Source organism: Zootoca vivipara, chromosome 9 (assembly GCF_965207765.1).
Source record: "Zootoca vivipara chromosome 9, rZooViv2.hap1.1, whole genome shotgun sequence".
In the NCBI taxonomy this organism is placed as follows: domain Eukaryota; kingdom Metazoa; phylum Chordata; class Lepidosauria; order Squamata; family Lacertidae; genus Zootoca; species Zootoca vivipara.
This window is the reverse complement of record NC_142592.1, coordinates 71,208,081-71,234,672: the sequence shown is the minus strand read 5'-3', so window position 1 is coordinate 71,234,672 and position 26,592 is coordinate 71,208,081. Positions and strand designations below refer to the sequence as shown.

Here is a 26,592-nt window from a genome sequence, read left to right as displayed (position 1 = left end):
TTTGAGCAGCGGACCCAACATGGCGGCGCCCACGCTCGCGTAACGTGCTGGCCGAGTTGGGATCGGCGGGGCCATGGCGGCGGCGGGAGCGGGAGCGGGCGCCGGTCGGACGGTGCTGGTGCGGGGCCTGCCGCCCTCGGCCTCCGCCGCGGAGCTGGAGAGAGAGTTCGGCCGGGCGGGGCCGGTGCGGCGGGCGGTGGCCGTGACGGAGCCCGGTGAGCGGGGACCGGGGGGGGGAGGCCAGGCGGGCCGGGGCCGCTTCCACCCCCCCCTACGGCCCACGAGCGGTCTGCCCCCCCCGCCGCCCCTTCCTCTGAGGTTGCGCTTGGGGGGCTTGGCTAGATGACCCCGGGGGACCCCTTGTTATAATATAAGCAGTGCTTTCCCCCAAAAAAGATGTTTAGGGAGGGGTACTCTCATTTTCCTATTCATATTGAAATACTGCCCCTCAATGAGCCCACCTGGCACCAGAATGAGCCCCCCCCCACAAGGCATCTTTCCTGGTAGTGCTGCACCCCTATTATTATTATTATTATTATTATTATTATTATTATTATTATTATTATTATTATTATTATCAGTGCTTTTTTCTAAAAGAATGCTTAGAGATACTCTCATTTTCTTAATCATTGAAATACTGCCCCTCAATGAGCAATAATAATAATAATAATAATAATAATAATACAGTGGTACCTCGGGTTAAGTACTTAATTGGTTCCGGGGTGCCATTCACACCCCGAAAAGTACTTAACCCGCCGATAGAACGCTTCTGTGCATGCATGAAGCGTGCAGAATGCTTCTGTGCATGCGCGCGCGGTGGAACCCGGAAGTAAACACTTCCGGGTCCACGGAGTACTTAACCTGAAAGAACGCAACCTGAAGCGTACTTAACCCAAAGTTTGATTGTAATATATTTATACCCCACCCATCTGGCCAGGTTCCCCCAGCCACTCTGGGCGGCTTCCAGCAAAATATTAAAATACAATAATTCATCAAATATTAAAAGCTTCCCTAAACAGGGCTGCCTTCAGATGTCTTCTAGAAGTCAGATAGTTGTTTATTTTGTTGTTTATTAATGAAGCCAAACTAAGATTCACAAAATGTTTAGGGGTATGCATGTGTCCCCCAAAAGCACTGGTTATAGGAAAAAAATAGGGGGGTTGGCTTTTGCTGCCCAACTCCACAAGGGACTGAGTCCCCTAAGTCCATGGTTGGCCAGAGATGGATGGATCCATAGAAAGCAAGGCAGGTCTTTGTTTTCCTATGGCAACAGAGTTGCCTTCCCTCCTTGCAAAGAGGCAGGAGAGACCCAGAGCAATGGTGCGCAAGCCCCTATAAAGACTTTTGAAATTGCCCACCCTGTAGCCCAAGACAAAATAAAATAAAATAAAATCACACATACATCACAGAAGGAGGCAGTCTCCAGAATAGATTTGAGTGTTGCTTTGAGAGCTTCTGTGATTTGTTGCCACTCCTGGGCAACTCTTTTTCGTGCGCCTGGAGGTTCTGCCTATTCCCCAGAGGGGAGCCTCTTTTTTTGGGAAGGGGGTGGAGGAAAGAGGGTGCCCCTTGCTCTGCAAACACATTTGTATTATGTGGTGTAGGAACGGATCAGCCTCACTCGCTGGATGAAATGTGTAGGTTTCTGAGGATATTTGGTAACATACAAACCATAACTTGTTTGTTGTGTTTATATATTGTCTTTCCCTCCAAGGAGCACAAGGTGGAGTCCATGTTTCTCTCCTTCCCCATTCCACCCCCCCAACAACAACCCTGTGAGGTAGGTTAGACTGAGATGTGGCGACTGGCCCAAAGCCACACCTCCAGCAAGTTTCATGGCTGAGTGGGGTTTTTTGAACCCTGGACTCTCCCAGATCCCAGTCTGATCCCAGCCTAACCACTACACCACACTGGCTCACCAACCTAAGCAGGGACTGGCTCCTGGATCAGGCCAAACGGGGCCAGTCTAGTCCGACATCCTGTTTCCCACATCCCTGTTTCAATTTAAAATGTAGCATAGGCCAGAGAAAAAGAATATGAATGTCACTCCTGCGTCCCTATTTTTACCTTTGAAATGCTATACGGGGTGTGCATCAGAGTCTGCTGCCCATTGGTTTTCCTACTGATAGAGGTGGAAATATGGATGTCTGGATCCTGACCCTCCCAGGCGTAGGCCACCAGAGCAGCTGCTTCCTCCTAGTTTGTATTTATACCCTGCCGTAACCAAGTAGAACCAGTTGGCATAAGGTTGCGATGGCGTCTCCTTCAAGCGGCGCATCTTTCTTCATGATGAACCCATGCTTAAAATAGTTTGTATGGTTCTGGTTATCTACCTAATCCCGCCCCCCCAAGCCTTTCTCTTGAATTACAGGGTGGGTGGAGTGAAGTGGCTTTTCCCATCTCAAATGTGATATTTGTTCCCTGGCCAAGTTGCTGACCTTTGCTCTATGTTTTGTTTGTCTCTTTTTTTTGAGCTCCTTGTTGCGAGAAAAAGGCGTTTAATAAACTTAACCAGTCTGAATAATGCCAATATGCCTTTAAATCTATTGGATAGGCAGCAAAACCTGTCGTGGGTTTGGCTTTGTCACTTTCTCCTTGTCGGAAGATGCTCAGAGAGCCATCCAGGAGATCACAGTCTTTGGGAAACGCAAGATCACAGTAGCCCTTGCTAATCCAAAACCAAGGCAGAAAGGAAAGAAGAAAGAAGGTAAGTTCAAGGTCTTTTTTTTTTGGTGGGGTGCCAGGATTTTCTGTGCGCTGCTGTCGATACAGCGCCAGTTTTGCTGAGCACAGTTTTTTCTAACTGTGGCTTGTCTTAGGTCCCACATGACCTGTGCTGCCTTTGAGGCTTCCATTACCCTTTCTGACATGTTCTTACAGTCCAGAAGATGGGCTTTGATTTCCTTACAGTACACCATTTCAAGACATTCCCAATAAATTTAAAATTAAAAAAATTGTCCAGTGGCACCTTAGAGACCAAGACATTCTCAGTTCTACCTCTGCAGTCGAACAAACTGCCTCTACAGCCAGCAGGGCTTGTGTAGGCTCCTTGCCACTTAACAGGCTAGGGGAAAAGAAAAAGGATTCCTGTCAGGCCGCCTGAGGTAGGAGGGATGCAGCCACCTGCCTCTCCTCCAATAACCTGCTTCTTTCCTATGCTGGTAGCTATGAAGGAATTGGCTCCCCCCCCCCCCCAGCAAAGCAACCAGGTGAGCTGGCAGTCCAAGGAGGGATGGAGCGGTCCGTTCACTCCCACTTAATGACCTGTCTGGGATTCCTAGTTAGCTGTGGCTCCCAGGCAAGTTGTAAATACAAATCTGGGCTATATGTATGAAGAGGAGGACTGTTGGCGGAGCCGGCAGAGGAGCCGGTTGTTCCTTGCCTTAACTCGCCTCTCCAGCAGCGCCGTTACGCTTTGTCTGTCCTGCCTGGCTGCTTGTAAAGGGAGAAGATGCCTTGTCTGCTGGAGTTTTCCTCCTGCTCCAGGCATGGTGGCGGGGTTCTTTGGCTGCTGGATCAGGCCAAAGGGGGTCACAGCCAGTTGCAGAAGAAAAAAATCAATCCTCCCACCTTGAGTCAGACAAGGCAATTGCGTTGGAGAAGACCCCCACCAGCTAGACTCTCTTCTGAGCTGATCCATAGACTGTTCGGCTTACATACAGAACTTAACGTCTTCTGTACGTATAGCAAGGTTCTCACAACTGGTTAATAAGAAACCACAATAAATAAATGGCTCAAGACCGCGATACCTCAAGGACCACCTCTTTCCATATGAACCTACCCAGACCCTGAGATCATCTTCTGAAGCCCTCCTTTGTGTGCCTCCTCCTCCCCCAGAGGTCCGGAGGGTGGCAACACGAGAACGGGGCCTTCTCTGCAGTGGCTCCCCTTCTGCGGAATGCTCTCCCCGGGGAAGTTCGCCTTTATTCACCAGGCAAAAATGTTCCTTTTTAACCAGGCCTTTGGTTGATCTGATTGACATCCAATACCCTTTTAGAACGTGGCTCTTTTGGGGTTTCTTTTATGGGGTTCTTGTTTTTAATTTGATTTTGTATATTATGGTTTTGTTTGTCAACCGCCCTGAGACCTCTGGGTATACGGCAGTATACAAATCCAATCAACAACAACAACAATATAAATAACTTTGTGGGGAAAACACAGGGAAGCAGCATTGCTAGCCCAAAACCCTCGCACTTTCCATACTTCCTTCACCCTTTTCACCCACCTTTGTGCAGACTCTCGAAGAGAGACGCAAGCTCAGTCCTATTACAGTCCATGGTCCTTGCAGACCCCAGACCCATCCAGTCCGGCCTCCTGCTCTCAGTGTTGCCAGCCAGATGCTTGGGCCCCTGGGACGCTGCTCTGCTCGTGGGTGTGACCTGAGCGCATCAGCCCTTGTGCCTAGGGAGGATTCCTCTGCTGCGTTCTTGGTGTGTCGTCATCCTTGCTGTGTCCCATTTGATTTGGTTCCAGGTGCCTCTGAGGCCCCCCAGCGAGCGAAGAAGCCCCCCAAGGCAAAAGGAGCCTCGAAAAAAGCCAGGCTGATCATTCGCAATCTGAGCTTCAAGGTACGAGCCAAAGGCAGAGGAGTCGTCTGCTTCTTGGGGGGGGGGGTGGAATTCTCTTTCTGAGCCAGCCCCATTATTTTCTTGGAACGAGGCTGTTAAAAGTGGATTTGTAACTGGCCGGCTGACTGAAACCAAAGGGTGCTCATCAATGGCTCCTCCTCATCCTGGAGAGTAGTGACTAGTGGGGTGCCACAGGGTTCTGTCTTGGGCCCAGTCTTATTCAACATCTTTATCAATGACTTGGATGATGGGCTTGAGGGCATCCTGAGCAAGTTTGCAGGCGACACCAAATTGGGAGGGGTGGCTAATACCCCAGAGGACAGGATCACACTTCAAAATGACCTTAACAGATTAGACAACTGGGCCAAAGCAAACAAGATGAATTTTAACAAGGAGAAATGTAAAGTACTACACTTGGGCAAAAAAAATCAAAGGCACAAATACAGGATGGGAGACACCTGGCTTGAGAGCAGTACATGTGAAAAGGATCTAGGAGTCTTAGTAGACCACAAACTGGACATGAGTCAGCAGTGTGATGCAGCCGCTAAAAAAGCCAGTGCAATTCTGGGCTGCATCAATAGGAGTATAGCATCTAGATCAAGGGAAGTAATAGTACCACTGTATCCTGCTCTGGTCAGACCTCACCTGGAATACTGTGTCCAGTTCTGGGCACCACAGTTCAAGAAGGATACTGACAAGCTGGAACATGTCCGGAGGAGGGCAACCAAAATGGTCAAAGGCCTGGAAACAATGCCTTATGAGGAACAGCTTAGGGAGCTGGGTATGTTTAGCCTGGAGAAGAGAAGGTTATGGGGTAATATGATAGCCATGTTCAAATATATAAAAGGATGCCATATGGAGGAGGGATAAAGGTTGTTTTCTGCTGCTCCAGAGAAGCGGACACGGAGCAATGGATTCAAACTACAAGAAAGAAGATTCCACCTAAACATTAGGAAGAACTTCCTGACAGTAAGAGCTGTTCGGCAGTGGAATTTGCTGCCAAGGAGTGTGGTGGAGTCTCCTTCTTTGGAGGTCTTTAAGCAGAGGCTTGACAGGCATATGTTAAGAATGCTTTGATGGCGTTTCCTGCTCGGCAGGGGGTTGGACTGGATGGCCCTTGTGGTCTCTTCTAATTCTATGATTCTATGAAAAGTGCCCTGGCAGGGTTAATATTTCACGGCCCTCCTGCCTGAGATTCAGAGCACTGACATAATGCTGTTTTGCAGAACTGCAGAGTTGGAAAGGACACCCCAGGGTCACCTAGTCGGAGGGATGGCCATCCAGCTATCCATTTCTTAGCTGAGTGCTCCATTTAATGGAGCTGTAATAGGAGCTCCAAGCCTCCGTTTTGGAGAGAGCACAGTCTGCGCACAGAACGTTGGAGAAGCAGCCCAGATCCTTCCTAAGACTTTGGGTTGTTTGTTGTTGTTGAAAGATATACATTGCACTGTGATGACTTCTGCCATTGGTCTCGTTTCTGCTCTCCTTAGTGCACAGAAGATGACCTGAAGGCTGCATTTTCTCCGTTTGGCACAGTGCTGGAAACTACGCTCCCCAAGAAACCAGGTATGGCCAGGTGGCCGGGTGGGAAAGGGCCAGTGGGGCTGCTCCTGGGGCAGGAACATACGGTAGCATCCCATTGAAATTGGAACCCTGTCCCGGATTATCCTGAGCCATTCATGGATCACTGCGTTCCCCTTTGGAACTAGGAATTCCACACATCGGAGATTAGAGCACTGGCTGGCTAATGGTTCTGCTGTCCGCCGTCTTAAGCCGAAGAACGAAGTCCCACCTGGCTTCTTGATTATGGCTCTGGCTGTTCCTGTCTCCCGATAAAGGGAATCCCATGCACAGGCTACAAGTATTTTAAAAAAATAATCAGAATTAAGTTGATTTCCTGTCGCTTCCAGATGGAAAGATGCGTGGCTTTGCCTTTGTGCAGTTCAAGAACGTCCTGGAAGCAGGGAAGGCCCTGAAGGGGATGAACATGAAGCAGATCAAGGGTGAGTCTGAGACTTCCTTCAAAGGAGCCGGGCGATCTGAGGTCCTCTCTGTGTGTTTATGTCGGATGGGAGCTGCCTGTGCAGAGGGGCAGGCGAAATAATATTTCATAGAATCATAGAATCATAGAGTTGGAAGAGACCACAAGGGCCTGTCAAGCCTCTGCTTAAAGACCTCCAAAGAAGGAGACTCCACCACACTCCTTGGTAGCAAATTCCACTGTCAAACAGCTCTTACTGTCAGGAAGTTCTTCCTAATGTTTAGGTGGAATCTTCTTTCTTGTAGCTTGAATCCATTGCTCCGTGTCCGCTTCTCTGGAGCAGCAGAAAACAATCTTTCTCCCCCCTCCATATGACATCCTTTCATATATTTGAACATGGCTATCATATCACCCCTTAACCTTCTCTTCTCCAGGCTAAACATACCCAGCTCCCTAAGCCGTTCCTCATAAGGCATTGTTTCCAGGCCTTTGACCATTTTGGTTGCCCTCTTCTGGACACGTTCCAGCTTGTCAGTATCCTTCTTGAACTGTTGTGCCCAGAACTGGACACAGTACTCCAGGTGAGGTCTGACCAGAGCAGAATACAGTGGTACTATTACTTCCCTTGATCTAGACGCTATACTCCTATTGATGCAGCCCAGAATTGCATTGGCTTTTTTAGCTGCTGCATCACACTGCTGACTCATGTCAAGTTTGTGGTCTACCAAGACTCCTAGATCCTTTTCACATGTACTGCTCTCAAGCCAGGTGTCTCCCATCCTGTATTTGTGCCTTTCATTTTTTTTGCCCAAGTGTAGTACTTTACATTTCTCCTTGTTAAAATTCATCTTGTTTGCTTTGGCCCAGTTGTCCAATCTGTTAAGGTCATTTGGAAGTGGGATCCTGTTCTTCTATTTCACTTCATAGCCCACCTTTTTCTGCAAGGAGCTCGAGGGGGCACACACGCTTCTCCCCCTCCCCATTTAATCCCTACAACAAGGTAGGTTAGGCTGAGATTCAGCAACTGGCCCAAAGTCACACCCAGTGAGCTTCATGGCCGAGCGGAAGGGATTTGAACCCTGGTCTCCCAGGGGGTCCTCCGACACTCTCCCCACTCCCCACCACTGACTCTCTAGCTCAGGCACCCCCAAACTTCGGCCCTCCAGATGTTTTGGGCTACAATTCCCATCTTCCCTGACCCACTGGTCCTGTTAGTTAGGGATCATGGGAGTTGTAGGCCAAAACATCTGGAGGGCCGCAGTTTGGGGATGCCTGGTCTAGCTGATCCTCTTGTGCTGGGAATGCTAGAACATCCACAGGACAGTTGAATATACAGGGGTGTTCAGGCAGTGGGGTTGTCTTGAGTTCGGGTCTCCTCGGCACACACACAGACACCATGACTTTTTATTTCATAAAATCTGCACACCGCTTGATTGTTTTTTTTAAAAAAAGGCCTCAAAGTGGGTTACAAAAATTTGAAACATGATTTTTTTTTTTTGGCGTGGGGATTGCAACCCTCCTTTAAAACATAGGAAAGTTAAAATACTAAAACGGATTAAAATTACCTCCATTTTCTAAGCATCTGGACAGGGCTGTCTAAACAATTTTAGCAGGTGCCAAAAATTGTACAGCGAAGGCTGGTGTCAAGAGGCAGGGAGTTACAGAGGGGAGCGGCTGCCACACTAAACGGTTGAGTTCTTACGAATGGGAAGCAGGTGCCATGCGGCACCTACAGCGGTAGCCGTTCCTCGAATGGAATCGGTCCCCAGGATTTGTAGCTGCGCTGCCCCCTGGCCAAGGCAGCCTCAGAGCTTCCCTTTTCCCTCTGCAGAGCGCCCGGTGGCCGTGGACTGGGCTGTGGCCCGGGAGAAGTACCAAGCGATGCAGGCAGTGGCATCTCCGGCAGGTGAGTGGCTCAGGGGGGAGTCCTCCTGCTCTGGGCATCTCAGGCAGGTGGCCTTGCTCTGTTTGTGCTGTTGAGGGGTGGGTGAAGAGGCCCGATCTTGACCTCAGGCCAACCAGCTGAGAGTGACGGGGAGACTGAGACCATTTGTCCCGAGTCTTTGCAGCCAGGCAATTGCCTGTGTGAGACTGTCTGGTTCTGAGAGCAGAGCTGACTTTCAGAAGCAACAGGCCCCCCTCCCTGCCCAGCAAGCATGGAATTATTCATTTCATAAATGTATTTTTAAATGCATTTTTAATCTTTTGTTGGAAGCCGCCCAGAGTGGCTGGGGAAACCCAGCCAGATGGGCAGGGTATAAAAATATTATTATTATTATTATTATTCGTTGTTGTTGTTGTGTGTCTCTGGGTCAGGTGATCTCACGGGTCCCACGTTGCGAAGGGCCTTACAGACTAAGAGTAAGCCCTTGACGTTGGCCTGGTAGCGACTGGGCAACTAGAGGAGATCTCTGGGCATTGGAAGTGCCATGTTCCGACAGGGTCTTTCTCCTGTCAGCCGTTGTGCCCTTAGAAAGCCTCCCCCTTCTGTTCCAACTCTAAAATCCCTGCCCAGTTGAGGCTTTGCAGGTGTGGCACCTTGGTTTGGACTCCCGTTTCTGTGTTCTGTGGCCCGTCTGGGATCTGGCCGCAGGGACCTCCCTGGCATGGCTTTTGGCGAGAACCCAAGATGCCCCCTCTGGATCAGGCCAAAGGGGGCCCATCTACTCCAGCCTCCTGTTCTCACAGGGACCAACCAGGTGCTATTGTGGGAAGGCAGCACGCAGGGCTCAGCGATGGCAAGATTCGCCAGGATTAATGGGTGAAGCTAGAAATGGGGGGCAGGATGGACAGGGGAAGCTTGAGAGAAACTGGGCAGAGGCATCTCACCCCCCCCCCCCCCGGCTTCTTTGACTCTCTTTCCCCAACCAGAAGTCCAGGAGAAGCAGCAGCAAAGCCAGGCCCAGCAAGCGGACACAACTGAGGCTGCCAACGATGACGGTGATCTGGAAGACAAAACTTCAGAGCCTGCTGAGCCAGCAAGGCAGGGCAGGTGAGCGCAGGGGGCTTGCTCCGGAGAACCTGGGGCGGGCTCACTCTGCTGTTGATGTGGGGTTCGGGGGGGGGGTCACACTAAGCCGCCCTCTGTGCCAAATCACTGCTTTCTCTCTCTGGCAGCAGGCAGTGGCAAGGCTGCCTCTGGCTTCCTCCCTCTGGTGAAGTCCAGCCAGCTCCGAGATTCCAGAACCCCCAGAATTAAGCCCTTTGGACGCAGAGTTCAGCTGCCTGCTGCTGATGGCTCTTTCCTTGCATGATTTCTTGGACAGGTACTTTGAGCAGCTCGCTCCACCGCCTGCGGATAGTGAGGAAGAGGAGGAAGAGGAGGAGGAGGAGGAGGAGGAAGAAGAGGAAGAGGGGCCTGGTAGGACGCAGGACTCCGATGAGGAAGAAGGGGAGCCTGGCAAAGCCATGAGCTCTGAGGAGGAGGAGGAAGAAGAAGATGACGACGACGAGGAAGACGAAGAAGGTTGGTTTTGTAGATTCTGATGGGTTGGATGCCAGGGCAGGTGGCGAACCCTTAAAAACCTGGCGCCTCAAAGGAGCGCTTGGAGAGACCTGTTGGGTCTGCTTAAAAAACCAATTTCAACCCAGCATTCCTCTTTCCGAAAGCTGCCAGCCGCCGCGTGAAATTTCATGGCCTCTGCTGGGAACGTGGCCCTCCTCTGCCTTGGTCTTTGGAGACTGGGCACTGCCACCTTGCCCAGGGAGAGCGGCATAATAATAATATTTACCAAAGATTCCTGCATTGCAGCGGGTTGGACTGGATGACCCTCAGGGTCCCTTCCAACAATTCTGTGTCCTGCTCTTGCCTTTGGAGAATGCCTTGCTAATGGTTTTTCTCTCCCCGATCTGCTCCCATTCCAGAAGCTGACGTCCCTTCGAAGCGGAAAAAAGTCCAGAAGCTCCCATCAGACGTCACCGAAGGAAGGACTGTCTTCATCAGGTGGGCGAAGGCCGTGGGCTCAGCATCGCCTTGGGAGAGAAGTCAGGAGGCTGCTGCCCTGCTCCTTCTGCATCCTTACGGGGCTTAGAGAACAGTGGTCCAGCGTACATTAATGGCTGTTTATCGTTACTACTCGTTAAGCTTATTAGCTGCTTGTCACCTGAACGTCTCCAAGTGACTTACAGCAAAATATCTATCTATAGACATATATGTAATACCATACGGGAAGGAAGGGAAAACAGGTGGGGGTCATTCCATGCATCAGTATATCGTTTAACATTCTGCATCACAGGGGGTTGGGCCCTCATTGATGCTAACCCTTAGGACAGGCATAGGCAACCTTGGCTCTCCAGATGTTTTGGAACTACAACTCCCATGTTCCCTGACCACTGGCCCTGTTAGCTAGGGATCATGGGAGTTGTAGTTCCAAAACATCTGGAGAGCCAAGGTTGCCTATGCCTGCCTTAGGATCTTAATATTCTCAACAGGTGCAAATATTTATATTTTCCTAAAAATCCATACAAGTTTTACAAGTGTCAGGTTCGTACAGCAACACTCATGTGAGTGCTTCTGTTGTTGATACTAGCCCTTAAGATCTTAATATTCTCAACAGGTAAAGGGGGAGTGTTATTGGGTGGTTGTTTTTATTTTGATTATATATATTGTGGTTTTCATGTTAATCTTTTCTGTGAACCGCCCTGAGACCTCCTGGTATAGGGTGGTATATAAATTCAATAAACAACAACAGTAATAATATTTTCATATTTATCATTAACATGAAATCAAAGCATGTTGTTGTTTTTTATCACGTGCAAAGACCTTTTTGCCAGTCTGCCCTTGCTGGGGGGCCCCGGACATATTTTTTCACTGGGATCCAAACCAGCTCTTGTTGTCCCTGGGTGTGGGGCCCATCTTCATGTGCCCCCTGCTTCCCCCCCCCAGGAATTTGTCCTTCGACAGTGAGGAGGAGGAACTGGGGGAGCTGCTGGAGCAGTTTGGAGACCTGAAGTACGTGCGGATCGTGCTTCACCCGGACACGGAGCACTCCAAAGGTAATGGGGCTGACAAAGGGGGGGGGAGGTTGGAGGGGAGGGGGGCAGACTGAGCCAGAATAGTTTTGTATTAGGCGGGGGGGGGGGAGTCCTCAGAGACCTGAGTTCAGATCCTGCCTCAAAAGTAGCAACTAAAAAAAAAATGTCGTGCAGGGAGTGGCTGTATTATATCTGTTTAAATAAACATTATTGGGGTTACATTATTCTCCTTATTTTGAGCTTTATTTTTGCTAAGAACACGTTCGCACAATAACTCTGTTTTATATAAGAGGCCACTACTATAATGAACTATACAGCACTGAGGTGGTAATTTTCTGGTATCAGAAAAGGTATGGAAATTGAGTGTGTGCCAAATAATGGACTCTCCTTTCTGGGAGGTTTTTAAGCAGAGGTTGGATGGCCATCTGTCCGGGATGCTGTAGCTGAGATGCCTATTTACGGTGATTAAATCCAATGCAGGGATATTTCTTCCTATCTTGGCCATTACTATTGAGAATCGTCCAAGAATCATTGCTTACGTAATCTGTTACACACTTTGGTGGTATGTACAACCTCTGTATCTTCTAATGCTTGATAATGCTTAATAATGTATGGACTCTTGTTTGTTAGTCATGATGTAACAGATTTAAATTTGTAATTTCTACCTGTCAAATATAAATCCTTGTATTATCAAGTGTTTATGTTTATATTATATAGAACTTTTAATAGCTGAGGAAGCCCTTCGCGGCGAAACAAGGAAATATCCGGAAACCTTGTTCTGCCCAAGCCAGCTGCCTGAGCCAGCCTGCCTGTGACGGCTGCCCACACTAGCCAACATCAGCTGTATTGTCCATGTCATTCCGGGGACCTTTCTTATCCACAGTGTAATATATGAACTCAAACAAGAATGTATGAAGAAAGGAAGAAATATATCTGCATTGGGTTTACCATATTTTTCTGTGTATAAGACTAGGTTTAAAATTTGGGCTCGTTTTATACATGAGTAGTGCTGAGGGGTGTTTTCTTAATTTGGAGTCCCCCCCCAAATAGGGGGCGTCTTATACATGGGGGCGTCTGATAGACGGAAAAATACGGTAATTAAATAGGTTATATACCTTGCTTCTGGGACCCAGGTGGCGCTGTGATTAAACCACTGAGCCTAGGGCTTGCTGATCAGAAGGTCGGCGGTTCGAATCCCTGTGACGGGGCGAGTTCCCGTTGCTTGGTCCCAGCTCCTGCCAACCTAGCAGTTCGAAAGCACGTCAAAATGCAAGTAGATAAATAGGAACCGCTACAGCGGGAAGGTAAACGGCGTTTCCGTGTGCTGCTCTGGTTTGCCAGAAGCGGCTTTGTCATGCTGGCCACATGACCTGGAAGCTATACGCCGGCTCCCTCGGCCAATAATGCGAGATGAGCGCGCAACCCCAGAGTCGGTCACGACTGGACCTAATGGTCAGGGGTTCCTTTACCTTTATCTTGCTTAAGGATTGTATATGGTGTGCATCCTGGACTTGATTCGTATGATAGGAAGTAACTAGTAAAGAAATTTGTTACAAACATTATGTGCTGCAACTATGGAATCTGCGTAACAAGGTATTGTATTTGTTTAGCTGAGATTCCTGCATTCCTTGAGGTCCATTCCAACTCTACAATTCTATGATGCCGTGGGTCACTGTAAGACAGCTTCCTAAACATGCATCTTTCCTCCCCACTCTCCAAAATCCCACCACCAGGCTGTGCCTTTGCCCAATTCCTGTCCCAGGAAGCTGCCCAGAAGTGCCTTCAAGTGGCTCAGGATGAGAGCGAGGTGAGAGTTGGGGTTCCCCCCGCCCCCGGCGGGGTGGGAGCATGGTAGTTCCCCCTGCCTCCACCGAGACTGGCTTGGCCTGTTTCTGGCAGCACCCGTGGGTGCCCCTTCCTTGCCTCCCTGCATCTCACTCTCTCCTTCTCCCCGGAAGGGCGCAGGTCTGCACCTGGGAGGCCGCCGCCTGCGAGTGGACCTGGCCGTCAGCCGGGAGGAAGCGCAGAAGCTGCGGAGCCAGAAGACGAAGAAACCCACCGGCACCCGGAACTTGTACCTGGCGCGCGAAGGCCGTGAGTGGGAAGGAGGCGGCTGGGGGGGGGCTGGATTCACCTGAGCTCACCTTGCCTTGTGTGCAGGGCAACGGGGTGTTCATTGCCATGAGCAGCGGTGGAAGGGGCTTGAGAAGGTGGTAGGCTCTCCTTCCTTGGAGGTTTTTAACCTTGGGTGGCCCTGTGCCAATGATTCTCTAGCCGCGATTCCTGCATTGCAGGGGGTTGGGCTAGATGACCTGTGAGGGTCCCTTCCCAGTCTGGGATTCTATACTTGGGTGCTCCTTTTTCCTCTGCAGTGATCCGTGCTGGCACAAAAGCTGCCGAGGGGATGAGCGATGCTGACCTGGCCAAGAGGGCACGGGTAAGTTCGTTCGTTCGTTCGTTCGTTCTCTCTCTCTCTCTCTCTCTTTCTCTCTCTCTGTGGTGTGTGTGTGTCTAGCCCAACCTTTCTCAAGCTTGGGACTACAACTCCCATCATCTCTGACCACTGGTCCTGCTCACTAGGGCTGATGGGAGTTGTAGGCCAACATCTGGGAACCCAAGGCCGAGAAGCTAGGCATGGCTCCAACCTTTCCCTCCTTAAGGATGCCAGAAGACCCCTGCTGGGCCAGGTCAAGGTGGGTCTGCTGAATCTAGCCTGTCTCTGATGGACAGGAGCCCTCTGCTGCTTACAAATTCCTGCCCCTCGCACGGAGGGCCCCCCTGAGGGCCCAGACTCTCCACGAAGCAAGAGGGCATCATCTGGAGAGCCATAAATTTGCTGAATCTCTCTCTCTCTCTCTCTCTCTCTCTCTCTCTCTCTCTCTCTCTCTCTCTCTCTTCTCTCTCTCTCTCTCCCTATTTATTTCCCACATGATACCTGTTCTGCATTTCTTTCCTGTGGCAGCCCTTACAACTCTGGAACTCCAGAAGGCGACTTCACTGTCTTCTTTTCAGCTCCTGCTAAAAACATTCTTTTTTAGGAAAACCTGCCCAGTTGATGGGAGTTTAATTTTAAAAAAACTATTTTAACTTTTTGTATGCTTTAAAAGTAAACAGTTCTTGATTTTATTGTTTTGTCCTTTTTTAAACCGCTTTGACTGGGGTTTCTTTTAAACACGCAAACGGCATATGAATTTTATGAATCACACGCTGTTTGAGTGTAAATAAACAACAAGCCTCGAAGCAATTTACAAAACAAAGTCTAGAAAAGTTTACAACATACAGAAAGTTAAAGCTACCAGAGAACAGACTAAAACAAATCGTAAACACCGCACACTTTCTAAACATCTGGGTGGGCTCGTCTAAACATAAATGTTTTGAGCAGGCGCCGGAAAGTGTTCAGTGCCTGATATCAATCGGCAGGGAGTTCCAAAGTGTAGATGCTGCCACACTCCGAGATCGAATTCTTGCCGACATGGAATGGCTATTAAGTGGCAGCGCAAGTTTTGTAAGTTGAAGTGGTCCAGAGATTGTCTATGGGACAAGGCGATCTCGTGGTCCCGCCTCATTGAGGGCTTTACTGCTAACAGTAACACTTTGAACTTGGCCTGGTAGAAAATCGGCAAGGCCTCCCTCTCCCGTCAGCAATTGCTGCAGCTTCTGGCTCAAGCGCGAAAGAAGCCCCACATAGAGTGCATTGCAGGAATCCTGCCGTGAAGTAACTGGCGCATGAACTCCTCTGGCCGAGCTCAGAGTTGGGTTGCGGGAGGAGGTGCTGCTTGAGAGATATGCGGGGGTCAGCATAGATGATAGTCGGGGATCCCTTCCCACCTGACATTTCTGTGATTCTGTGAAAGTTAGCCAAATAATAAGAATAAAAATTTATTATTTATACCCCGCCTATCTGGATGGGTTTCCCCAGCCACTCTGGGTGGCTTCCAACAAAATATTAAAATACAATAGTCCATCAAACATTAAAAGTTTCCCTAAACAGGGCTGCCTTCAGATGTCTCCTAAAAGTCTGGTAGTTGTTTTTCTCTTTGACATCTGGTGGGAGGGCATTCCACAGGGCGGGCACCACCACTGAGAAGGCCCTCTGCCTGGTTCCCTGTAACCTCACCTCTCACAGTGAGGGCACCGCCAGAAGCCCCTCGGTGCTGGACCTCAGTGTCCAGGTAGAACAATGGGGGTGGAGACGCTCCTTCAGGTCTACTGGGCAGAGGCCGTTTAGAGCTTTAAAGGTCAGCACCAACACTTTGAATTGTGCCCAGAAACATACTGGGAGGCAGTGTAGGTCTTTCAGGACCGGTGTTATGTGGTCTCGGCGGCCACTCCCAGTCTAGCTGCCACATTCTGGATTAGTTGTAGTTTCCGGGTCACCTTCAAAGGTAGCCCCCACTAGAGCGCGTTGCAGTAGTCCAAGCAGGAGACAACCTGCAAAAGCAGGAGAGTCTTCCAAGCAGAGCGGTGGGCTGGCCTTCTCCCCTTGCCGCCCTGCCTAGTGCTCCGCCTCACAAGGCTGCAGTGACCCCTCCGTCTCCCTCCCCCAGTTTGAGGAGCTGAAGCGTCACAAGCTGAAGGACCAGAACATCTTCGTGTCTCGGACCAGGCTCTGCGTCCACAACCTGCCCAAAGGCGTTGACGACGGCCGGCTCCGGAAGCTGATGCTGGAGGCGGCAAAGGGAACCCCCGGCCTCCGGCTCAAGGAGGTGAGCCTGCCTGCCTCTCAGCGCAGCCCTACCCCGCAGGGTGGGGGCAGGGATTCAGCGAGGAGGGGTGGGAGGGAACCAGACACGTCACCCTGAAGGAAAAGTTGGGGAAGAAATGCAAGAAATGAGCAAAACAGCTCCCGTCACTCAGATCTCCTGCCAAGAGCCACCCGTTGAGCTTCTGGCTTCATCCTCGTCACGGACGCTTGAGCTGAGATTCCTGCCTTGCAGGGGGTTGGACTCCGGGTGGAGTTGATTTAAATCAAACCAATTTAAATCACAACTTAAATCACTAGTCAGTAAGACTTGATTTAAATCACTAGTCAGTAAGACTTGATTTAAATAATTTTTTAACACAAAGACTCATTCTTGCTGGTACAGTCTTAATATTTACAACCAGACGAAGGTTTCATTTTTGGAATAGTAAATGTTCAGAGTAGTTATTACAGTTATATCAAAAATCACTGATTTGGTTATGCTATTAAGAAATACATAGACAGATAATTATGAAATTATTGTGAGGTTTAATAAGTGAAGCATTTATATCGGGACAACTTTCTGCTGTACTTTATTGGAAGGAGAAAAATAATCATTTTCTTAATAACAATTTAATTTATTTAACTAAAACAATAACTTTATAGCATATGTAGCCAAGTTTATTAACTGATGTGGTTAATTTTTTTTTAAAAAAAACCAACAGACTTGTGTTTTAGCCCACATGAAAAACTTAAAAGAAATCCTTATTTCCTGATGAATACCCTTTGGACTATAATGTAACTTAAATGGAAAACTATCTTTAGAAAGATTTTTTTCTCCAAAAGCATTTTATTTTGAAAGTCCAACTTAAATCAAAAGAATCTGATTTAAATTTAAAAAATCTGATTTATATATATTTTTAATCATTGATTTTTATCCACCCTGGTTGGACTAGATGATGCTTGGTTCCCTTCCAGCTCTGCGATTCTCTCTCTCTCTCTCTCCAGTGCCGTGTGATGCGGGACCTGAAGGCGCCGGCTGGGAAGGGGAAGGGCCAGTCGCTGGGCTATGCCTTTGTGGAGTTCCAGGAACATGAGCAGGCCCTGGCTGCCCTGCGCCACCTCAACAACAACCCCCAGGTCTTTGGAGACCAGAAGGTAAGGTTCCCCCACTCCAAGCAGAGCACCAGAAGGAGGTGGGGCAGATTCACAGAGGAGAGGGCGATTGGATATCAGTTTCTGGAAACGGCAGGAGGGCAGCGCCTTGCTAGTTTCCCTTTGGGGCACCTGCCTGCCCCCGTGAGAGCAGGAGGCTGGGCTCTCCTGGGGTTCTCAAGCTGCTCTTTCTCCCCGCAGCGTCCCATCGTGGAATTCTCCTTGGAGGACCGCCGGAAGTTGAAGCTGAAGGAGCAGCGAGCCCAGCGCAGCCTGGTAGGAGAAGCAGGAGGAATCTGAGAACCCCGCAGAGTTGGAGGGGGGACCCCCAGGCTCACCTAGTCCAACCCCTGGCAAGGAAGCAATCGCAGTCAGATGCTCCTCCGACCTCCGCCGCCTTAGAAGGAGGCGCCATTACTGCGAATGGCTGCCGAGGGCGAGGGGAGGGGGAATCCTGTACCAAGGAGAGGAATTGGTTGGGACTCAGCCCTGGCAAGGGGCCTTTGCAGCTCTGGGGGGTGTCCAGCTTTGCGACACGGGTGGCGCTGTGGTTTAAACCCCTGAGCCTCTTGGGCTTGCCGATTGGAAGGCTGGCGGTTCGAATCCCCACAACAGAGTGAGCTCCCGTACTACTGCGGTGGGAAGGTAAACGGCGTTTCCGTGCGCTCTGGTTTCTGTCACGGTGTTTGGTTGCGCCAGAAGCGGTTTAGTCCTGCTGGCCACACGACCCGGGAAGCTGTTTGTGGACAAACGCCGGCTCCATCGGCCTGAAAGTGAGATGAGCACCGTAACCCCTTTGACTGGACCTAACTGTCCAGGGGTCCTCTACCTTTACCTTTTACCAGCTTTGCAGCCTCCTGGGAAGTTTCATAGGGTGCTGTTTGGGGCCGGGGTCCTGACCCGCAGGGCAGAGGGCTCTGCGCATTCTTCTCACCTGCAGTGGTATCTCCAGGCAGGTCTGAAATTTCTGCTTACCCCCTGGAGCCTGCGTGGGGCACCTTTGTTTGTGGGGTCCTGCCATTGCACCTCCAGAGTTACCTTCCCACTTTGTCTTTGGAGGAGTTGAGTGACTGGGGGGAACAGCTGGAATCCAAATGCTCCGTTGTCCTTCCAAATCAATTCCCGTTGCTCCTCTTTTTTTAACCTTTTGACTGGTCAGAACTTGGTTTAATTATTAGCCTATGGCCGCTTTTATTGCCGTTTTCATGCAAAGGAGGTTTTAAATAGAAAGTGAAAATCTGGACTGAAAAGTTGTTAATTAATGTCCAGGTTTTCCCAGACATTAAAGAAATTCCTGCCCAGACGGCTGAATCCTGGTCATGTCCGGACGTATGGCAACCCTATTTTTAAGCAGGGTTTAACCCTCAGGGGTCCCGTCCAACTCTACAGTTCAACTCTACAATTCTTGGAATATTGCAAACTGTGATCCTGATGCAGGATTTTCATTCATTTCATTTCACTTTCGGTTTTGTATACTGCCTTTCTATATTACTTTGCGCAAGGCAGTCTACAAGCTGAGGAAACAACAAAATAGGCAGCAAAGATCACAAATGTAATAACTGCCTGATCCAGTGTAAAGAAAGTCATACTAGAAACATAACTTTGAAATAAGCAACTTATCTCAAATAAAGGAATATTCAACAATCCATTATAATATCATAGTAAACAGTAAAGCATCAGGACATAATGATTAAACAGTTTACACTTAACCGTTACAATAAAGAATTACCAAACTATAATCAATAAAAAATAATGGGTGCTCTGGTGGGAGGGGGGAGAGAAGGGTCTTTGGTACAGTGGAACCTCAGTTTATGAACACCTCGGTTTATGAATTTTCGGTTTACGAACGCCGCGGACCCATCTGGAACAGATTAATCCACTTTCCATTACTTTCAATGGGAAAGTTCGCTTCAGTTTATGAACGCTTCAGTTTATGAACAGACTTCCGGAACCAATTGTGTTCATAAACCGAGGTACCACTGTATTTGAAAAACACTGTATATTCCTGCGAATAAGACTACTTTTTAACCCAGGAAAATCTTCTCAAAAGTTGGGGGTCGTCTTATACGCCAGGTCGTATTTCTTATACAGCGAGTATATCCCAAACTCTATATTTTAACTGGAAAAGTTGGGGGTCATCTTATATGCCCAGTCGTCTTATACGCCAGAATATACGGTAAGTGGGTGCCCTCCCTCGCTGGGCTCCCTTGAGGTCCTGCAGTGGGACAAACCTCTGCCCCCCTTTTCTCCTGTGCAGCAAAAGCTGAGGCAGAAGCAACCCCCCGAGGGGGCGGCCGGCAAGCAGCCCAACGCCAGCACCTCCGAAAAGCCGACCAGAAGATGGAAGAAGAAGCCCCCCAAGGCCAAAGAAGCGGACGGGGCACCTCAGGGGCACGAGGAGCTGCCAGAGCCCCCCGAGAAGAAGCCCAGGGTCTCCCCGGCAGCCGAGCAGCGCCCGGAAGCCCCCCGGCAGCCGGCGAAGGGGGCCATACCCTGGGCGGGTTTCCAGACGCGGGCGGAAGTGGAACAGGTGGAGCTGCCAGACGGCAGGAAGCGGCGCAAAGTCCTGCCTCTGCCCTCCAAACGGGGCCCCAAGATCAGGTAGTGGCCGAAACAGGAATGGGGGGGTATATGAACCCATGGGGGGGAGCAGGGTGCTGCCGCAGCCACTCACAAGCACCCCCCTGCTCTGTGTCAAGGCCTCAGGACCCGCCTCCCCTCCTGCCTGGCCCCTGCCTCGGTTTCCCTTCCGTCTTTGCTCTTCTCTCCCCCAACCCCAACCCCGGCCGCTCTTCACCTCCTCTGCCTCCCCCCCCCCCATTTTCAGATGTTTTCCTGCTAAGGGAGCACAGCCCTCAGGGTGGGGAAGCCAATACAGAGAAAGGGCCATGTTCCCTCGTGCGCATCCTTTCGGGGGGCCACGCCCCTGTGGGGGTGGGACAAGGTGGAGCAATGGGGGGCAGTTCTGGCACAGTGGGGGGGGTCATCCCGGCCACTCGGAAAGCGGCGGTTTTTGCAGCAACGCAACACAACACACAGCCCTTTCCTTCTGGGCAAGGAAGAAGCGTCGTCCCGCTTGGGGGCCGCGTTGCAGCCAGGCAAGGGCGCTGGAGGGAGAGGGTCTCTGGGGGGCCGCATTTGGCCTCTGAGCTCCAGGATTCCCACAGGGCAGGGTCTGGTGAGGGTGCTCACCAGAGCCTGTCTGCTTGGACATGTGGTGTGTCTTGAAGGGGGACAGGGAGCTGGAGGGGGAGTTGGGAAGGTGGTCCGGGGGGGGGGTCAGCAGCCCCCTCTGGGGCCCTGGGTCTCCCCTAGATCAGGGAGGCCAGCCGTGGGCCGGCCTCTTCCCTCCGTCTGCTGAGCTGCGTCTCTCTCTCTCTCGGCAGGAAGCGGGACAAGGGAGGAGTGAAGCCCCCCGCAAAGAAGATGGCGCCCTCCGGCCCAATGCGCAAGCAGGAGAAGAAGATCCGCGAGGGGCCCAAGCAGGTCAGTAGGTTGTGGGGGACATGTGGGGGGGGGCGGCCTCTTTCATGCCAACAGCCAAACCCAAGATCAGGCCGAAGGGATCAGATCAGGCCAGCAGCCCATCCAGTCCAGCAGTCTCTTCTCCCAGAGGACATACAGATGCTTAAACGGGAAGTCTGCAAGCAGCTTGCAAGGACAAGAGACACTCTCTCCTCTCTCTCCCCCCCCCCCCGCTGTTTCCAGCAACTGGGATTCGGATGCCTGGCTGCCTCTGGCTGTGGAGGCGGAGCCATCCTGTAGCCATCTCCTCCGCCTCCTCCATGAATTTGTCTGTTCCTCTTTCAAAGCCATCCTGTGGCAGTGAGTTCCACAGGTTCAACTGTGCTGCTTGAAGAAGGACTTTTGTCTTCTCAGCCCTGAATCTTCCCAACCTGGAGACCTAATGGATAGTAAAATCCGCTCTCCGTATGCAGAGGGCGGGGGGGGGACTGGCCCCTGGCCACATCGTGAGGTCCTGCAGCTTTCTCCAACCTTCAGTTCTGCTCTGGCTGTTCTGCAGGAAAAAACAAAAAGACCCCCACCCCCACCCCCAAAATTGCATTGGAACTGTTCATGTATTTTGTACCTGCTCTTCCCCTAAAGGAAGCCATTTCCTCTGCTTTTCTTTCATAGAACACACATTTTTGCATGCATTTTTGGAGCCCATTCTCATCATCTAATATTGATGGTGATTCCTGCCTTGCAGGGGATTGGGCCCTTCCAGCTCTAGGAGGAGCCTGTGATTTTATGTACCGCTGAACACGCAGAATCCCTAAGTGGTTTTACAGAAAGCGCAGCAAGAGAATTTAAAGCAGAAGAGAAATCAAGATGCAGGCATTTAGAACCAAACATACAAGGAAGTGCAGCAGGAAAAACAGAATAAAATGTCCAGTTAGATAGCACTAAACAATAAAACAGGAGGACGTGATGGATTTTAGGAGCCCCTTAATGCCTGATGGAATCCAGTTGGTGCAGCTGGTCAGAGCGTGGTGTTGATAATGCCACGGCCACAGGTTCAGACCTTGCACTCGATGACCCTCGGGGTCCCTTCCAACTGCAATTCTACGATTCTGTGACTAGACAGGTCTCTAGGTGGTGATAGAAGCTTGCCTCCGTTTATTATGTCCAGAGAAGCGGACACGGAGCAATGGATTCAAACTTCAAGAAAGAAGATTCCACCTAAACATTAGGAAGAACTTCCTGAGAGTAAGAGCTGTTTGGAATTTGCTACCAAGGAGTGTGGTGGAGTCTCCTTCTTTGGAGGTCTTTAAGCAGAGGCTTGACAGGCATATGTCAGGAATGCTTTGATGGTGTTTCCTGCTCGGCAGGGGGTTGGACTGGATGGCCCTTGTGGTCTCTTCCAACTCTATGATTCTAGGATTCTATGCCTTGCAAACAGCACACAGAAGGGTGTTTTGAACATCAGCCCTGGCGACTAGGACAGGTGACCTTCCCGAAACCAGCTGAGGGCCCCATGTCCCCCATCCCTGGCTTGAAAGATAAAGCCAGCCAATGGGATGTTTTTTTTGGGGGGGGTGTCCTCAGGCAAGGCAACTTCTAGGTGGATCCCCTTAAGCCAGAGCTGAAACTGCAAAAATCGGAGAAGCATAGAAAACCCGGTGGATAGGCCTGCGGTCTGTATTCTGCAGAACCCTAGAATTTTGCAGAGTTGAGAGGGACCCTGGGGTCATCTAGTCCAACCCGCTGCGATTCAGGAAGGTTAGGTTGGACAGATTTCTCCTCCCCGGGGCAGGGGGTGCCTGAGATAAAAACCTGCTTTGCTGCTCTCCACCGGCTCGCTCTTCCCCTCGCCCCTGCCCCCTGGGTTTGCCCGAGTGCCCCTACCCCCAACCTCCCTGGCCAAGCCACGGGGCGCCCCCTTCCTGACCCAGCTCTCCTTCTCCTCCTCCTCCTCGCAGGCGCCCAGGAAGCAACCTCGGGGGAAACGCAGCCAGGCGGAGACCCGCTTTGAGCACCTGGTGGAGCAGTACAAACGCAAGATCTTGGGCGGCGGCAACAGCAAGGTGGCGGCCAGGAGGAGCAAATGGTTTGAGGACTGAAGGAGGCCCTGGGGGGACCAGGAGGGTGGAGGGGGGAGAGGGACGGCTGGCTGGGGCTGAGCCCCAGCAAGGACAGCGTCCACCCATCCACCCCACCCCCTATCTCTGCCATTTGGGACTACTGGACAGTGGAAGGAAGCCTCCTGAGCTCTCTTTGCAAGGGTACATAGAGGGGGGGTCTGGTCCCCAAAGTGCCCCCCTCTGCTGGCCCAGTGGGCTAGTTGGCAGAGGTTTCGGGAAGCGCTTGCAGGACCCAGGATTGGGGAGAGACACACGCACCAGCAGGACAGAAAACAGGAGGGTGTTGCGGGTGAAAATTTGCCCCGTATATTTTTGCCATCTCTGACCAAGAGAGGCCTCTGTTGTTATCACCTCAGACATTTTTTAATAAAAGGGTTTTTATTTAAAAATCTACCTTTCCCCCCCAGGAACAGAGGGAGTCTCGGGGGGCCACCTTCCTCGCTCGATCCATGGAACAGGGCTGAGGGGAGGCTCTCTGCCCCTCCAGATGTCGCCGGCCCCCATCGCCCTCCACCTCTGGGCAAGGTTGGCTAGCTGGAGGGCACGGGGGTGGGGGGGCAGGCCACCTCTCTCTCCCTCTCCCTGATCTCCCAGCCCAAAGTCCCGCTGGGGTTTTTTTACTGCTTCAGTTTCATTTATTGTAAAGCAGCCAACCACATTTTTGTGGGGGGTTGGGTGGGGGAGAGCAGTCGAGAGGCAGTGTGGTGCAGTGGTCAGAGTAGTTTGACTACAGGGACCTGGTAGAGACCCGGGTTCGAATGCTCCCACTTGGCCATGAAGCTCCCCTTTGCAGGGTGTGTGCTTACAGGGCCGCAGTGGGGATGACATTGAGAGGAAGAGAACCCCCCACCACCACCTCAGAGCCCCTTGGAAGGAAAAAAAGGTGCAATGGATATAGAAATGAGCAGCTTCTTCCGGCTGGCCCTGGCGGGCTCCTTCTCACCCTGGCTGTAGGCCATGCGTGCACGAGTTCAAATCCACCCTTGCTCCTTCAGCACCTTTCACGGTTTCTCCTGGGATGTCCCAGCAACCCAAGGCCAGGCGTGGTGGAGAGCCAAAACCCTTCCAGCTGTTGCCCACACAGAAATATTGCTGCAAGCGCAACTCCCCCCCGTCCCCCGCTGTCTCCAAATCTGTTCCAACCAGATGTTTGTAGACTCCAGCGCCCATCAGCTTCCAGCCAGCACAGCTGGGACCGGCTGGAGTTGAGGCTTTTGTACATCTCAGGCTTTCTGTCCGTGGGGTTGAGGGAAGCCACCGCCAGATTCCAAAGGTTTGAGAAGTGCAGCTTCTTAAATCCCAGCCCTGCAATGTGCTCTGCGTGGGGCCTCCCTTGCGTTTGACCACGAGGCCGCAGGGAGTGCAGGATGCTGCCGCGCGATTGCTGCCAGGAGGGAGGCCTCGCCAGCTGCTTGCCCCTGGTTGCCCATTTGCTACTATTAGTCTGCAGTTGCAATCGGAAATTATTCAACCCCCCCCCCATTGCAAATCAGGTTTCTTATCGAAATTTTACAGGCCGTAAGCTGTTTGCAATGAGCAAATAAATAAAAAAAGCCATTGAAATAGCTCAGCTGCCCAATACAATGGATGCTTCAAATGGTTCCCCCAAATTCAGCCGAAATGGCAACTTCTAGTGACTTCCGCAGGCTCCCTCTTCCCAAAGCCAGGCGTTGGGGGGTCTCCAAATTCCTCTGGTTCGTTTCCTTACGGTTCCACAAGGTAGCAGGTCTGCTCCATCCTTCGCTTCAGCTAGGACAGACGAGAGAAAGTAACCTCTTTGCCCAGTGCATGGTTCAACTGCGGAACTCCCTCCTGCAGGAGGCAGGGACAGACACCAACTTGGGTGCCTTTAAAAGAGGATTGGACAATTTGTGGAAGGGGAGAAGCCTCTCAGTGGCTCCCAGCCAGAATGGCTCTGCCCTGCCTCCACAGTCCCGAATCCCAGTTGCTGGAAACCACAGGAGGGGAGAGTGTTGCTCTTGTGCACGGATCCTGCCACTGGTTTCCCTCTGGGGCATCTGCTCGGCCACTGTGAGAACAGGATGTTGGACCAGAGGGGCCATAGGCCCGATCCACCGGGCTCTCCTTGTGCTCTTACATTCCGCGTTTTGTTTTTTTTCTGCCGAGTTCTCAGTGGAGATGCGGATGGCCTTCCTTGCCTGCCAGAGGCGGCTGTGGCTTCCATTGCCACTGACTCATTTTCCTTTCTTATTTATTAAAATTCCGCCTTGCCCTCCCCAAGGAGCCCTGGGCAGCAAAGCAATAAAAAAACCCCATACAGTTCAGAATGAAATGCAATTGCAAACGATTGCAAACATCCAAAAAGCATTTTTAAATGTTAAGAAAGCTGGGTTTCATGCCATGTGGCACCACGGTCAGTGTGAGGATTTCTGCTCTCTCTCCCCCCCCCATAAAAAAACTGTTCCAGGGGTTTTCCCCAACCCCCTGGAGCAGGTTTGGGGAGGGCGTGGGACTCCCATTGCGGAGAGGTGGAAAGTCCCACTGTGCAAATGGAAATCCGTGTGCCGACATGTTTGTAGGATACCTACAGTTTTTTAAGTTGGCCTGTCGTACTGGCAGGGCTGGGAGAGTCTGACCAGAAGACCCAAGGGGTTTGGGGGTTTTCAAAAGAGGCATGGCCTGTTTGAATTCACATCACTCTGTGTGATTTTTGAGGCCAGCAATACTTTGCTTGCTTCCTGCCTGCCTGTCAGATTTTGAAAATTTGTGCAGAACAGTGGGATGTCTGCCTAACAACATAGGGTTTTCTTCAGGGTGAGGGTCTCTTCCAGTTCTTGGGTTCCCATATCTGTGGGGGTAGAACAAGCTTTCCCAACGAGTCCCTATGTCTGGGCAATGGCTGACTGGTCAAGCGCCACGATTAGCAGAACTGAAGATGCTGCTCTGTGCTGCTAGAGGGAAGAACACAGAACCATAGAATCACAGAATGGTAGAGTCGGAAGGGACCCCCAGAGGGCATCCAGTCCAACCCGCTGCAATGCAGGAATCTCAGCTCAAGCATCCATGGCAGATGGCCGTCCAACCTCTGCTCTTCCTGGTGTTGAGTCGGAAACCCCTTTCTTGTACCTTGCAGCCATGGGTTCGAGTCCTCCCCTCCAGAGCAGGAGAAAGCGAGCTTGCTCCCTCTTCCATGGGATAGCCCTTGAGACGTTGGAAGATGGTTATCCTCTCTCCTCTCAGTCTCCTCTTCTCCAGGCTAAACATAACCTCCGGTGGAAGGCATGACTCGTCACCTGCTAGCCTGCCCCTTATACAGAGAACCAAGAGATTGCTTTCTGAAAACTTTGTTCACACAAGTAAGCAGGCACACCTGGCAGAAGCTGTTTGGTTTCTTTTGAGACACAATAAGAGCTTCCCAACACAGTAGCCCTCTATGCACTGGCGGCAAAACAAGCAAGCAAACAAAAAAAATCAGGAAAAAGGAGTTAGATTAAATCACTATAAATTGTGGTGATTCATAGGTTTAATTATTTTAATGCTCAGGAACCTGGCAAAGTCTTTTCAATGTTATGGGTTTTTATATTGTGGGTGGATGTTCTCTATTATTATTTTATTAATACTATTGCCTAATACAGGTTTGTCATGGCCTTTGGCTAGAACAATAAACTTTTGAACTTGAAACCTGAA

General features: G+C 50.8%; 1 protein-coding gene across 1 annotated transcript; it reads left to right on the top strand.

Annotated features, from left to right (window-relative positions):
• RBM28 (RNA binding motif protein 28) lies at positions 1–26,592 on the top strand. The gene is made up of 19 exons (XM_060279355.2): positions 1–215; positions 2,555–2,707; positions 4,474–4,568; positions 6,059–6,134; positions 6,479–6,571; positions 8,381–8,455; positions 9,421–9,541; positions 9,816–10,015; positions 10,414–10,492; positions 11,435–11,544; positions 13,257–13,330; positions 13,482–13,617; positions 13,896–13,960; positions 16,071–16,229; positions 17,213–17,362; positions 17,561–17,635; positions 19,617–19,960; positions 20,746–20,845; positions 22,783–26,592. Exons 1-19 carry the CDS (start codon positions 74–76, stop codon positions 22,921–22,923), a joined length of 2,388 nt encoding a protein of 795 aa, XP_060135338.2. The 5' UTR covers positions 1–73; the 3' UTR covers positions 22,924–26,592.